This window comes from Scyliorhinus torazame, chromosome 6 (assembly GCF_047496885.1).
Source record: "Scyliorhinus torazame isolate Kashiwa2021f chromosome 6, sScyTor2.1, whole genome shotgun sequence".
NCBI lineage: Eukaryota > Metazoa > Chordata > Chondrichthyes > Carcharhiniformes > Scyliorhinidae > Scyliorhinus > Scyliorhinus torazame.
In genome coordinates, this window is record NC_092712.1 from 154,124,981 (window position 1) to 154,140,656 (window position 15,676).

Below are 15,676 nucleotides of genomic sequence, written 5' to 3' on the forward strand. Positions count from 1 at the left end.
GTTCATAAAACTGGAACGGATGAAGTTTGCGTTGAAAGGATCGGTTCAGGGGTTCTCCAGGCGGTGGCAACCGTTCCTTGACTATCTCGCGGAATGTTAAGGGGAAAATAGATAGTCAGCAGCAGCAGCCCGGGTGGGGGGGGGGGGGGGAGCACTATTTTTTGTTACTTTGCTGGAGCACTATTTTATTTAAATGATGTTATTTATTAGTTATTGTGTTCTCTTTTATGTTGATTTGTAAAGTGGAAAAATTATGTTTTGAAAATCCTGAATAAAATATATATTTTTTAAAAAATCTCAGAAAAGTTTGGTCAATAGCTTAAAAGGAAAAATGATCATATGGTGAAGAGGAAGGTTAAACGGCACACTGGTATTGAAGTAAATGGCTGTTAGACTGGCAACAGGTGACTCAGGTTCAATGTTGAGAACATATGCGTGCATATATGGGGCGAGATTCTCCACTCCCGCGCCGGTTGGGAGAATCGCCTGGGCCGCCAAGATTTCCCGGGACACCAGTCCGACGCCCTCCCGCGATTCTCCCAAGCGGTGCGAACTGCCCCGTCGAGTTCCGCGGGCGGCAGGCCGGAGAATCGCCGGAGACACCCAAAATGGCGATTCTCCGGCACCCCTGCTATTCTCAGGCCCGGATGGGCCGAGCAGCCAGGCCAAAACGGCGGGTTCCCCCCGGCGCCGTCCACACCTGGTCGCTGCCGTCGGGAACAGCGCGGGAACGCTGTGGGGGGCGGCCTGCGGGGAGGGGGGATCCTGCACCGGGGGTTACCTCAAATGTGGCATGGCCCGCGATCGGTGCCCACCGATCGTCGGGTCGTCCTCTGAAGGAGGACCTCCTTCCTTCCGCGGCCCCGCAAGATCCGTCAGCCATCTTCTTGCAGGGCGGACTGAGAGAGGATGGCAACCACACATGCGTGGGTTGGCGCCGGCCAACCCGCGCTTGCGTGGGAGACGCCAGTTATGCGGCGCCGGCCACGTCATCTATGCGGCGCCGCCTTTAGGCGGCGACAAGGCCTGGCGCGTGTAGATGACGCGGCCCCGATCCTAGCCCGTTGTCGGGGCCTGAATCGGTCGGGATCGGGGCCGTTTCGCGCCGTCGTGAACCTCGACGGCGTGGGTACTTCGGCGCGGGAGTGGAGAATCCCGCCCATGATGTGTATATGTATACTAATAATTCTCCTGAGGCTTCGATGATACTCGTCTGTCAACGTTATGTTGACTTTGTTTTTCTATTCAGTGGTCCTTTTTTTTTCTCTTGCCTACCTGTTCATCCTCTTCCCCACCTGTTCATCCTCGTTGAAGCAGCATTAGTAAGTTTGACGAGGCAGTGGAAATACTTGGATTCAATCTCCCTCCCTCCCTCTCGCCCACGCCCCTCCCTCCCTCTCGCCCACGCCCCTCTCGCCCACGCCCCTCTCCCCCAGCCTCTCCCTCCCTGTCTCCCCCCTCCCTCCCCCTCCCTCCCTCCCTCCCCCTCCCTCCCTCCCTCCCCCTCCCTCCCTCCCTCCCCCTCCCTCCCTCCCTCTCCCTCCCTCCCTCCCTCTCCCTCCCTCCCTCCCTCTCCGCCCCTCCCTACCTCTCTCCCCACGCTCCTCCCTCCCTCCCTCTCCCCCACGCCCCTCCCTCCCTCTCCCCACGCCCCTCCCTCCCTCTCCCCCACGCCCCTCCCTCCCTCTCCCCCACGCCCCTCCCTCCCTCTCCCCCACGCCCCTCCCTCCCTCTCCCCCACGCCCCTCCCTCCCTCTCCCCCACGCCCCTCCCTCCCTCTCCCCCACACCCCTCCCTCCCTCTCGCCCACGCCCCTCCCTCCCACTCGCCCACGCCCCTCCCTCGCCCACGCCCCTCCCTCCCTCTCGCCCACGCCCCTCCCTCGCCCACGCCCCTCTCTCTCTCTCTCTCTCTCTCCCTCTCCCTCTCCCACTCCCACTCCCTCCCTCCCTCTCCCACTCCCTCCCTCTCCCACTCACTCCCTCCCATTCACTCCCCCTCTCCCATTCACTCCCCCTCTCCCATTCACTCCCCCTCTCCCATTCACTCCCCCTCTCCCATTCACTCCCCCTCTCCCATTCTCTCCCCCTCCCCCTCTCCCACTCCCCCTCTCCCACTCCCCCTCTCCCACTCCCCCTCTCCCACTCCCCCTCTCCCACTCCCCCTCTCCCACTCCCCCTCTCCCACTCCCCCTCTCCCACTCCCCCTCTCCCACTCCCCCTCTCCCACTCCCCCTCTCCCCCTCTCCCACTCCCCCCCCTCCCACTCCCCCCCCCCTCCCACTCCCCCCCCCTCCCACTCCCCCCCCCCCCCCTCCCACTCCCCCCCCTCCCACTCCCCCTCTCCCACTCCCCCACTCCCTCTCCCACTCCCCCACTCCCACTCCCTCCCTCCCTCTCTGTCTCTCTCTCTCTCTCGCCCACTCCCTCCCTCTCCCCTCCCACTCTCCTCCTCCCTCCCTCCCCCTCTCTCTCTCTCTCTCTCTCTCTTCCCCCCCCCCCACTCACTCCCTCCCTCTCTCTCCCTCCCTCTCTCTCTCTCCCCCACACCCTCTCTCTCTCTCTCCCTCTCTCTCTCTCTCTGTCTCCCACTTCCTTCTCTCTCTCTCTCTCTCTCCCTCTCCCTCCCTCTCTCTCCCTCTCTCTCTCTCTCCCTCCCTCCCTCCCTCTCCCTCTCTCTCTCTCTCTCTCTCTCTCCCTCCCTCCCTCCCTCCCTCCCTCCCTCCCCTCCCTCCCTCCTCTCTCTCTCTCTCTCTCTCACACTCCCTCTCTCTCTCTCTCTCCCTCTCTCTCCCTCTCTCTCTCTCTCTCTCTCTCTCTCTCCCTCTCCCCCCTCCCTCCCTCCCTCTCTCTCCCACTCTCTCTCCCTCCCTCCCTCTCCCTCCCTCCCTCTCTCTCCCTCCCTCCCTCTCTCTCCCTCCCACTCCCTCTCCCTCTCCCTCTCCCCCTCCCCCTCTCCCTCTCCCCCTCTCCCTCTCCCTCTCTCTCCTCTCCCTCCCTCCATAATTCAAAGTTTATTTAAAAACTAAAGCAAAAATCTAGCTTGAGAAATGGGGGAGATTAAATTTAATTTTCATTTCAGTATATAACTAAGAAAAGGAAGGAGGTTTTAAGGAGTGGTGAAGGGAAGAATTAACCAATATTGGTTGAAAATCAGTGCAGGAGGTAGAGCAAATGCTGAAAATCAGGGTATTTTTATAAGCTTGATCAGTGGGCAAAGGAAAGATTGTTGCAGTTTAATATAGGATCTTGCAAGATTGAGATTTGGTGGAGAGATGTTTGTGGATGATGTCCTAAATAGGAATGCTCTTCAGATATCGGAGCATGTACAAGATCTTAGAGGTTTTAGTGCACAGGTCACCATTAACACAGCTCCTGGTTGTATTTAATCAAGCAAAAAGAATGTTGGGTTGCATTAGAACTGCTATAACATAATTCTAGAGATTTTAAAATTGTTTTTCATCTCGAGAGCATTGCATGTAATTTTGATTCCCCTTATTGCAAAGAAGGGCATTCAGTTATTGGAAGGCATACAGAAAAGGACGGTTGTTTCCACAATTTAAGGGAATGAGATACAAGAAAAGATTGACTGTTTTTGGCCTTAGTGGTGACCCACAGTAAAAGTGCTTAAAATAGCAAGATTTGGACACGTTGGATCTAAGTAATCTTTGCCGCCATATAACCAAATTAAACACGTGGGGCCATGCTTACAAATTATGGATCGGCGGGGGGAGAAAAGGAAAAAATGTGCATCTCTTACTGGAAGGGAGGTAAGAATGCAGAATAAATTACTGGCACAGATGGTGGAATATAAAACTTTAATGGGTTTCAACAAGGAGAGCACCCAGGTTCTTGTTTAGCCCAGCTACGAGGCGGCACAATGGCTCCATGGTTTGCACGGTAGCATAGGGGTCCTGGCGCTGTGAAGCCGTAGTACTAACTACCATGCTACCGTGCTGCCCTATTTCCTATTGGTAACAATTAATATATAAGAAAACAAATATAAGTTAATCATTTCACTGTCTGTGTGGAGTTTGGACGTTCTCCCCGTGTCTGCGTGCGTTTCACCCCCACAACCCAAAGATGTGCAGCTTAGGTAAATTGGCCACGCTAAATTGCCCCTTAATTGGAAAAAATATAATTGGGTGCTCGAAATTTTATTTTTTTTAAGTTTAGCCCCACTATCTGCAGTTATTCCCTTGGTTCCTTTCTAATCACACTGCATTACATTCCTGTTTTTTTTTAAAGCACCCCATTTACCTAATTCAAATAACCAATGAGTTTATGAGGAGAGATTACTTTCACCTTGAGCAAATGTTTTAAGTTATAGTATTCAGTATATTGTGATGCACTTTCTTTGAGCATCCAGAGTCATTCAGATGCAGTAAAAATTGCTGCATTGGATAATTGTCTTTTTTAACCTGAAATTGACTATTCATGAGCGAGGCCATAGACGAACTGAAGATCCAGTAACATTTTGAATAATTTGCAGCACAGAGTTGTTGAGATTTTCCAGAGAAGGAAAACTCAAAGGATGAATCAACAAGCTTGCAATTTTTTAGGCATGTTTCTCCCCATATAACCAACCCAGGTTCTCCCAGTGATATAACTTGACTTTGTCCAACATTTAAAAAATATAACTCTGATGGGTATTTTGTAAACTTTCACTTGTGGATGAGTATTGCACAGCCCAGTGCTGACTGATTTAATATTGCTATATGAAAATGAAATGAAATGAAAATCGCTTATTGTCACAAGTAGGCTTCAAATGAAGTTACTGTGAAAAGCCCCTAGTCGCCACATTCCGGCGCCTGTTCGGGGAGGCTAGTACGGGAATTGAACTGTGCTGCTGGCCTGCCTTGGTCTGCTTTAAAAGCCAGCAATTTAGCCCAGTGTGCTAAACCAGCCGCTATACTTGTGTCTATTTATGTTATACTAAATAAAATTAAGTTTTGTTTTATATTCCTAAGTTTTGAATGCTCTACATTTTCAGAAAACATATTTAATAATAATGATCTTTATTGTCACAAGTAGGCTTACATTAACACTGCAATGAAGTTACTGTGAAAAGCCCCTAGTTGCCACATTCCAGTGCCTGTTCGGGTACATAGAGGGAGAATTCAGAATATCCAAATTACCTAACAGCACGTCTTTCGGGACTTGTGGGAGGAAACCAGAGCACCCGGAGGAAACCCACACAGACACTGGGAGAATGTGCCGACTCTGCACAGACAGTGACCCAAGCTGGGAATCAAACCTGGGGTCCTGGCGCTGTGAAGCCGTAGTACTAACCACTATTCTACTGTGCTGTCCTATTTCCTATTGGTAACAATTAATATATAAGAAAACAAATATAAGTTAATCATTGCATTGTCTTACAGCAACACTTTCAAATCACTAGCGATAGTGATGCAAGTTTTGCTCTGAAGGTTACACAAAGTCTCACAGATGGACTGATGGAATATCGTCTCAAGACAATGACTGGATTAGTAAGTATTTGAAATATTTTTATTTGGGCTCTGTTTTTCCATCCTGAAAGGGGTATTTGTGTCAGTTTGGTCTGAGTTTATGAATGCTTCAGCACTAATTTTGAGCAAAAAGGATACTCGGGTCCTCTAACTTGAATGGCTCGCATTTCAAAAACTTGTTCTCAGACTGGGGAAAGGAGCCCAGTGAGATGGCAGCTCTTAAAGATTTGTCATTTGCCATTGAAGAAAACTGGACTATTTCTTAGAATCATAGAATCAGTGCAGAAGGAGATCATTCGGCCCATTGAGTCTGCACCGCCCCCCTTGAAAGAGCACCCTATCTAGGCCTCCTCCCCCGCCCTATCCCTGTAACCCCACCTAACCTACGTGTCAATTTTTGTAATGGCCAATCCACCTAACCTGCACAACTTTGTACTGTGGAAAGAAACCAGAACACACGTAGACACTGGAGGGAAAGTTGCAAACTTCACACGGACAGTTACCCAAGGCCGGAATTGAACCCGGGTCTCTGGCGCTGTGATGCAGCAGTGCTAACCAACATGCCGCCCTGATACATTCTTCCCAATGATAGAATAGAGACATGGGTATACCTGCAAATTCTCGGTGCAATTTCTGCTGCAGGGACTTCAGCTCCAAAGGAAGATTCTTGAGCCTCTTGGTCCGTCCCCCCTTCAGCAAAAGTCCAGATGCAGACTACATAGAGGGAAGTTAGCAACTTAAATTAATCTGTTCATCGGGGGGCCTCAAACCTCCATCCAAATTAAGAAAAAGTTAACCAGATGAATGTAACTGCTCAAATTTACAGATATCTCTGGTGAGAATTTATGCGTTGCTACTGTGATGCTTAATTAGTTGACGGTAGTCTCCACCTGAAATCAGTTGACATATGAAGAGATGGATGTATTTTACTCGTGATACAGCGAATGGTAACCTGTTTTTATTTTACCTGAGACATTGTGTTATATTGTTTCATGGAATTATATTTTTAAGATGTGGTGGTGAAAGTTTGGAGATTGGCAGATGTCTGTAAATTTCAGGCTCCCAACATGAATTTTTGGAATAGCTGTCTCTTCATGTTGTAAAGATAAGGTTTGAAAAAAAAACATGTTCAATTTTTGGTGGAAAGGTATTAAAACATTTGGGGTGATTCTGCTCAAATAGCTAATTTTCTAAATCAAGTGTGAAATATTTACACTGTTGATTATTTTTAATCATAGTCTTCGATGCACCCAGGAGGTTTTTATAACTCGTGCTTTCCTTTTACCAGAACCATGGTAAAAGGTCTCAATTGGATGAGGAATTGAGACCACTCCCTGGCATGCCAGATGAACGTTCGAGATATGAATCTCACATGCCGCGACCAGGTATGCCACGTCCAGGTTTGCAACGTCCAGGTTTGCAACCTCCACGCTTGCCTCGTCCAGCTTTGCCTCGTCCAGCTTTGCCTCATCCAGGACCAGGAAGCTCGCCAAGATACACTGGTGGTCCAGCTAATTTCAGACCTAAATATAAAGGTAATTTGAGCAAAAAATTCAGAATAACCTTGTATCAAACCTCACAAGATGTAGACTGAAACATTTGGAGAGTTAAATCAGCCATGTAACTGGAAAAACAAATGGAAAGTGAAATTGACCACTGATTCATGTGAAGTTTTACCTATTGGTCAGAAATGTATACAATTAATAGAATTAATTAAGCCCAAGGTGGAAAAGGAACTGATAATGAACATGCTACTTAAGTTGAGGCATTTTAGCAATAACTTTAATCAGATCACACTACTTACTATGCTAATTTTCAGTCACCACACTACAAAAAATTAGCACATTCTTTAGAATTATCCCAAGTATAAATTGATGAACTATAACAAAATATTAGAGAATTGCAGGCTTGTATAGATTTGAGAGAATATTAAGGAGAAACATCACTGAAGTAAAATTCTTGGCTTACCATTTGTACTTTTATTGGTATGTAGACCTGAACTTGAGCAGGTTAAATTCAAGTAAAACTTTATTTAAATCTTGACTCTTGGGGATTGTATAAAACTTGAAACCATAAAACAGTACACATTGAAATGTTTTTTTATATCTTTGAGATTTTCTATAGTTGTACAGTAAGAACAATATTAATGTGTTAGGGCACCTTGTTGTGTTTTGCAGTTGGTGGTGGCTGGAAGAAAGCAGTTACATTGCAGTCTAAAGCAAATAACAAAAAACCAGTTTTTCAATCAAATCGAAGACCGCTTAAACCTGGAACTCTTAACCCTGCTCTGTCAAAATCAAAACGTAGTGGTATTTTGACCCCACACCTGCTCAAGGCTGTCCGTGGAATGGATATTAGCAGAGCCACCAAAACTCTGGCTAAACTATCAAAAACCAATCCAGCATTGAAAGGTGAGAATTGACTGACCTCGTAATTTGTCAATTTACATTAATTGAGTAAAGATTAGTTGAGTATTTCAAGTCCAATACAGAAGTATACTAAGTTACATCCATATATAAATATTTTTTTAAAAATAATTTAAGAGTACCCAATTATTTTTTTTCCAATTAAGGGGCAATTTAGTGTGGCCAATCCACCTAACCTGCACATCTTTGGGTTGTGGGGGTGAAACCCACGCAGACATGGGGAGAATGTGCAAACTCCACACAGACAGTGATCCGTGACTGGGATCGAACGAAGGTCCTCAGCGCTGTATGCAGCAGTGCTAACCACTGTGTCACCGTGCCGTCCATATATAAATATTATTGTTATAATAATCAAATCCACCACTTCACACTTTTGATTTTGTTAAAATATTTGATCCTTCAGTGCTTGTATTTTTAGATGTCATCTTACTGGGTGCTTAGCATACTGTTGTCCAATACATTACATTAACCACTAGATACATGCCGCACATCCATTGTTGATTGATCTGTAGTGCTCTAACTATTCTCATCTCCATTGTCTTTTACCCTGTTTGGTTTATTCATCTGTTCTGTGGCAATACTTGCTAATGATCACAGGCTACTTTACAAAAATGAACAGAACTCTAATACCTCTGTGGGCATGCTATCCTGAAAACCCAATTTCTTCTTCGCTAAACAAATGCATATCAGTTGAATCCACGGACCAACGTCAAAACAGGAGGTGCACTAGTATGGTTGGGGAGGATTTAAATGAAATGAGCTTGGGAATTGGAAGCAGAATATAGAAGTGGAGAAGAGATATAAGATGCATTGTGTGTGTTCGATGGTACAAGAGAAGAAGTAGGGACAGTTGAGATGGCAGCAGAGGATAGAAGAAATACGAAGACAGTTTCAAATGCAAGTATGTAAACACACAAAAAGATGATGAATAAGCTTGGTGAGCTGCAAGTATAAATAGCTGTGTGGGAATGTGATGTAGCAGCAATAATGGAAACATCATTTAAAATGGTGAGACCAAGTGCTCAATACTCAAGGATACAAAGTGTTCAGAGAAGGCGTGGAAGGGAAAAAAAGGTGGAGTAGCAGTCCTGATTGGGGATGCCATTGTGTTGGAAAGCGGGGGGGGGGGGCGTTAGAATCCATTTGATTGAAGTTGAAAAGGAAAAAATGCATAACTAGGCTATTTGGGTATTCTATTGGCTTCCAGATAGTGAAAGAGAAGAGGAGCAAATCTGTAGGAAAATCTCAGATATGCAAAAACTATAGTGGTGATATGGGAGGGACTAACCCAAATATTGATTGGGATAATGTTGAGAGTAAAGAGAAGACGGGTGGAGTTTCTGAAATATGTTCAGGAGAATTTCCTAGACCAGATTCTTCTCAGTCCAAATAGGAAGGAGGCATTGCTGGATCTGGGGCTGGGGAATATGATATGCCAAGTGGACCGACTGTCTGTGCGGAGACACTTGGGTAAACCTGATCATAAGACTATATGATAAAGGAGCAGTATTAGGCTATTTGGCCCATCATTCTGCTGCGTCATTCGATTATGCCTGCTATGTTTCTCATCCCCATTTTCCTGCCTTCTCCACGTAACCCCGTTAGGAGGGGTGATTGGGTTACAGGGATAGGGTGAAGTGAGGGCTTAAGTGGGTCGGTGCAGACTCGATGGACCGAATGGCCTCCTTCGGCACTGTATGTTCTCTGTAACCCCTGATCCTCTTATTAATCAAGAACTTGTCTGTCTCTGCCTTAAAGACACTCAGTGACTTGGCCTCCACAACCTGTGTCAGTGTACCGTAAGGATTTGTAATGGAGAAGGGAACAATTTAAATGGAACTTCTAAATTAGATAGGGGGCTCATTGCAATGGAATGAGAGGGATCTACCCAGGGTAAAATGGAGCCAAAGACCGACTTTGGCTAAATGGAATTATAGGTGCTCTTTAAGGAGGAGATACTTCAGATACAGCTTTAGGTACAGTTCAAGAGTGAAAGGTAGGGAATGCAAAGCCAGGGTCTCCCAGGCATTGGCGTCTTGTGTTGCATTTCTTGAGGTCCGCCTTCAGGGTGTCTTTGAAGCGCTTCCTTTATTCTCCTCTTGTTCGAGATTCTTTCTTGAGTTGGGCAAAGAAGATCCTTTCTTGAGTTGAGCAAAGAAGATTTACTTTAGCAGTCGGAACTCCTAACATTTTAAGCTCTTGGCCATCCCAGCGGAATTGGTTTCAGATGATCATGGCCTCGATGCTGGTGTTCTTGGCTCTTTCAAGGATACCAGTGTTAATACTCCTGTCCTTCCAGTTTATATGGAGAATCCGCCTCCGCCAGTGTTGATAGAACCTCTCCAGGGCCTTGAGCGGGCATCTGTACGTAGTCCACATTTTTTAGCCGTCTAGAAGAGTTGAAAGAATGACTACCTTGTACACAAGGACCTTGGTGTCAGCACGGATGTTGCAATTGTCAAAGACTATCGTCCTAAGGAGGCACTTGCAAATTGGATACGATGTTGGATCGCCGCATAAACGGTCAGCCTCCGATTGCTGCTGCTGCTGACATTTTACCGCTCCCCTAGAAAGTCAAGGAAAGGTTGCCACCGCTGGGAAAACCCCATCAAGGACCCTCTCAAGGCAAACTTTATTCACTCCAGGCTGAGGAACCCAGCCATGTCACTAACCCAGGTCTCCACACTCAGGGGTTTCGAGTCTCTCCACATTAACAAGATCCGTTTCCGGGCTACCAGGGAGGCAAGGGCCAACACATCGGCTTCTTTTACTTCCTGCACTCCCGGATCCTCTGCCACCCCAAAGATCGCTATTGTTGGACTCTGCTTCACCCGCATGTCCAAAATCCTGCACATAGCCCTCGCAAAGCCCTGCCAGAATTCTTTGAGCGCCGGGCATGCCCAGAACATATGGACATGGTTCATCGGACTTTCTGAGCACCTCGCGCACCTGTACTCTACCCCAAAGAACCTGCTCATTCTCGCCATCGTCATGTGAGCCCGGTGTACCACCTTAAACTGAATTAAGCTGAGCATGACACATGATGAGGAAGAATTCACCCTGCCCAGGGCATCAGCCCACAGGCCCTCAACCAGCTCCTCACCTAGCTCCTCCTCCCACTTGCCCTTCAGTTCCTCCACTGAGGCTTTCTCCGCCTCCTGCAGCTCTTGGTAGATGTCCGACACCTTCCCCTCTCCTATCCAGATTCCAGACACCACCCTGTCCTGTATCCTTCGAGGGGGTAGCAACGAAAATGTCCCCACCTGTTTTTTGAGAAAGTCGCGGACTTGGAGGTATCTGAAGGCATTTCTCAGTTGTATCTTGATGGAGGGAGAGACCGGATCTTGCCCTGGGGTGTGATGGTGAAGGACTTTTTTTTCTTTTTAATTTGAAGTACCCAATTCTTTTTCTTCTAATTAAGGGGAAATTTTAGCATGGCCAATCCACCTACCCGGCTCATCTTTGGGTTGTAGCGGTGAGACCCACACAGACACGGGGCGAATAGTTTCGATAAAAGCAAATTACCGTGGATGCTGGAAACTGAAATAAAAACAGAAAATACTGGACAGTCTCAGGTCTGACAGCATCTGTGGAGAGAAAAGGGAGCTAATGTCTCCAGTCTGGATGATTTTTTGTCAAAGATGCTGTCAGACCTGCTGAGGTCGTCCAGTTTGAACAGTTTAGACCTCTACTCATTGGAGTTTAAAAGAATGAGGTATGATCTTATTAAAACATATCAAATTCTGAGGTGGCTTGACAGGTAGATTCTGAGAGACTGTTTCTGTCATTAATTATACACTCCTGCACTCAGCCCATGGCCCCTTCTAGTATTTATTCAATTCCATTTTGAAAGTTACTATTAAATCATCTTGCACCTCCATTTCACTCAGTGTATTCCAATTTATAACTTGTTGCATAAAAAGAAAAATTACAGGGCAGCACGGTGGTGCAGTGGGTTAGCACTGTGGCCTCACGGCACCGAGGTCCCAGGTTCAATCCCGGCTCTGGGCCTCTGTCCATGTGGAGTTTGCACATTCTCTCCGTGTTTGCGTGGGTTTTGCCCCCACAACCCAAAAATGTGCAAGCTAGGTGGATTGGCCACGCTAAATTGCCCCTTAATTGGAAAAAAATGAATTGGGTACTCTAAATTTTTTTTTTTTTTAAAGAAAAATCACAATGTTGCCTCTTGATTCTTTACCTTAAAGCTGTATCCTCTAATCACCAACTGTCTTATCACTGGAAACGGCTTCTCTCTATTTACTATATCAAAACCCATGACCGTCCAATCTCCCTTTAATATTTTTTTCGCTAAAAAGAACTTGGCTTCTCTCACCTCTCCACATAACTGGTACCCCTCAGCCCTGGTCCCATTGCATCCTCTAAAAATGTTTGACTTCATCCTTCTTATTCTATGGGCCAGATCATCTAGGAAGGTAATTACAGCCCCGTCCTTGCAACCGGGTATTCCTGTCCCTGCCACAACAGCAATTGCTCAGTTCAGCCAATCACAGAGAGAGCTGAGGAAGAGGGGCAACAGAGAACCCACACTCCTTTATTACACCATCAGCTGCTGTATTCCGGAAGGTGTGAAGAGTTTAGTGGGTTAGTGAGGTGAGGGGGAGTGATTTGGGATGGAGGCAAGTCGGGTTAGGGAGTGGTGGGGGTAGGGTGGGATGGGCTTTACTGTTAATCACTGACCTACACCAAAATTAACAGTGGAACAACACTAGGGCAAGTATCTGGGTAAACATCGCACAACAAGCCCAGATCTCCAAATCTGTGGTCAGTATTGAAGGCATTTTTGATGGTCCTGGGTGGTGCAAATCTGCCCATTGGAAGTTTAAACTTCCTGGGCAATTAACACCCATTTCCACAGGTCAGGACTGATGAAGGATCCCAATGCACAACAACGGTGAAGGTCCCTCACATCAAAAGATCGGATCCTTCACCTCCATTGTAAAGCGAAGGATCCCATATGCTTTTTAAAATTTAGCCTCTCCCATCTTCAAAGATTTGTGTATGGAAAGTCAAAGATCCCTCCATTCAGCACCCCATTTAAGACCGCATTATTTAGTTCATATTGTCCCTCATTCTTTCTTCCAAATATTACTTCACAGTTCCCTGGATTGAATTTCATCTGCGTTTGGCTGCCCATTTCATCAGCCTCTTCATATCCTCCTGAAGGTTTCTGCTAACCTCTTCACTTTCTATTATATTGGAGTTTTAGGTCATCTTCAAATTTTGAACCTTTTCTTTATGTACCCATTTCCAAGTTATTAATATATGTGAAAGTCTTCGGTCTGAAAAATAGCTGTTTACCACTGGTTTCTGCTTTGAATACTTTAGTCAGTTTTAGATCCACCGTACCACCGCTCTTCAATCCATGGGCTTCAGTCTATTGGGTGCTTCTTTATGAAATGCCTTTTGAAAGTCCATCATTATTTCATCAAAGAACTTGGAAAAACATGAACAAATTGCATCTGACAGCTAATTCTGTCCTGCATTATAGTCTCTTGAACGTCTGCTACCATCAGTGTCAAACTGACTGGTTCATAGTTTGGCCCCTGAATGAAAAGGATTGTCCTTCGATGAAAGGATGAGTACATTGAAAAGATAGTCTCGAGTTAAGAAGAATGAGAGATGATCCCATTGAAATATTCATAATTATGAAGGGGCTTGACAGGGTGGATACTGAGATGTTGTTTTCCTCGGCTGGGAAACCTACAAGGGGGCAGTCATTTCGGACTGAGATGATAAATTTCCTTACTTATTAAAGGGTTATGAGTCTTTTGAACTGTTAACCCCAGAGGGTTGTGGATGCTCTGTTATTAAATATATTTTAAGGCCGAGGTGGGCAGATTTGTGATGTCTCTGAATCGAAGGTTTAACCATGAGAAGAAGCCCAAGATTAGCCATGATCATTTGAAAGGTGGAGCAGGCGTGATGGGCCGTATGGTCTATTTCTGCCCTTGTTTTCTATGTTCTTACATATCATGCTTATCACTCCTTTTTTGAACAGAGATATAAAATTGCAATGCTTCAGTCTTGTGCAACTTAATTTGCTCTTTCTAATGTAAGAGCTTTATCTTGGTTCTCATACTTGGTAAATCTCTTTTAAATTGCTCTGCGCTTCATGTGTTTCCTTTTTTTCCAGGTGTAAAGGTGTCTGTCTTGGTTAATGTGCTGGTGGAGGCTGGTGTGTTGAAGAATGTTCATACTTAAGGTCAGCACCAGTTGAATAAATGGAGTTAGTGTTCATAGAAGAACACAAGCATTGTAAAGATCTTATTGTGACCCTTTGAGCTTTATTCATACTGCAGTCCACTGATGAAATTTCAAAATTTACTACAAACCTAGACGAAATTATAAGAAATAAACATTTTTTCATTTTTGGGTAGGGGTGGTAAAACATGGCCAATGTCAGTTGTTCTATTGTTCTTTTTCTTAATGTTGAGATGTTCTGCTAATAATGCTTTGTTTGACTTGTTCTACATGTGGTGTACACACTGTACAATGGAACTTCAAAACTTTAGTACATTTGTAACCTAATACCTTTGTATTTTGTGAAGTATAGTGACATCTGTTTGAGTAGCCTGTGTTGACAGTCACATTATTCTAGGTATATACATTTTTTAAAATTCCATTGTCTTTCTATAATCTCATTAAAAATTTAAAATTCAAAGTTGAAGAAATGTCAAGAGCAGTGTATTACTGTGTTCTAGGACATAAATTATCATTTGAAATTTAGTGTTGTAATTCTACTTTGTTCAGAAGAGTTAATTAAATGTGTGTAGAGTTTCAGCATCCTTGTAACAACCCTGTACGTCTGCAGTTTACTGTTTCATTCATTTTACTGGCATAAGATGGCTAATGTAGATACATCTGAAATTTACAAGTCATTTATTTGTAAGCGATTTCAAAAGTTACCAGAATACTGGGATTGAAGAATTGATGTGATGTAGCTTCAGTAAACTTGGCAACGTATAATATAAAATGTATTTTAAAGTTGCTTTGCTTGTTTAGCTTTTAAATAGCCTTGCCTCAACTGAGGTTAGATTTTTTTCCTGTTATGTAACTTAGTAAAGCAACTGTTTTTGTCATATTCTTTTTGTGATTGCATGACATGGCCAGGGGTCAATGTTCTTAACCGCCACCCCTGCATTGAACCAAAAATAAAGATTTATTCAACCCCCATGTGAATTTTAGCTTGTATTGCCAATTACAGAATGTGACAAAATACCAATGAATGTTTGTTTGTATGTAAGTATACTTGTTTGTATACACAATGATGATAAAGGGTCTGCACCCTGCACCGTTCAGCAATTCTTCCCTCACTCCTCCAAACTTGCTAAGTTCCAATCTGCTTGTCTTTAATGCCCCATTTATCACAGTACCTCTTGTCATGAATCTGCTTCATCACCCCATCCCACTTTTGTTTCCTGTAAATCTGTCACTAACTCTCACCCCTGACACACGCAAGCTATGTCAGGGGACTTGAGGAAACCTGGCACACAATTGAAATAGTTGTTATTTGCTAGGTCACATTGAGCAACAATCACAAAACATGCTTTACCGTCTGCTCCCAGTCAAAACCACATACTGCTCCTCGATCATCCTGGAGAACAAGTACAATTTTTCTTCCACGGACAACTTGTTCTTCAAGCCACTCATCCCTCACCCCTACTATTTGCCAGAGCACCAAATTGAAAGATGCCATGGATTATTTCATTTCCAGAGTCAAGATTGTCTGTGCGGCTGTTTCTCCTATCTCCCTAAGGTAGCC

The 15,676-nt window shown here is 45.2% G+C and overlaps 1 protein-coding gene across 9 annotated transcripts in view; it reads left to right on the top strand.

Moving 5' to 3' along the window:
• The window catches only part of LOC140425083 (uncharacterized), a 137,750-nt gene extending 122,663 nt beyond the window's left edge, over window positions 1-15,087 (top strand). For all 9 annotated transcript variants that reach the window (XM_072508942.1, XM_072508945.1, XM_072508941.1 and 6 more), the window contains 4 exons: window positions 5,381-5,488; window positions 6,756-7,002; window positions 7,645-7,878; window positions 14,048-15,087. In XM_072508942.1, the coding sequence (XP_072365043.1) occupies window positions 5,381-5,488; window positions 6,756-7,002; window positions 7,645-7,878; window positions 14,048-14,115 (657 nt within the window). In that variant the 3' untranslated portion in view covers window positions 14,116-15,087. The remainder of the gene's footprint in view (window positions 1-5,380; window positions 5,489-6,755; window positions 7,003-7,644; window positions 7,879-14,047) is intronic.
• The last annotated feature ends 589 nt before the right edge of the window (window positions 15,088-15,676 follow it).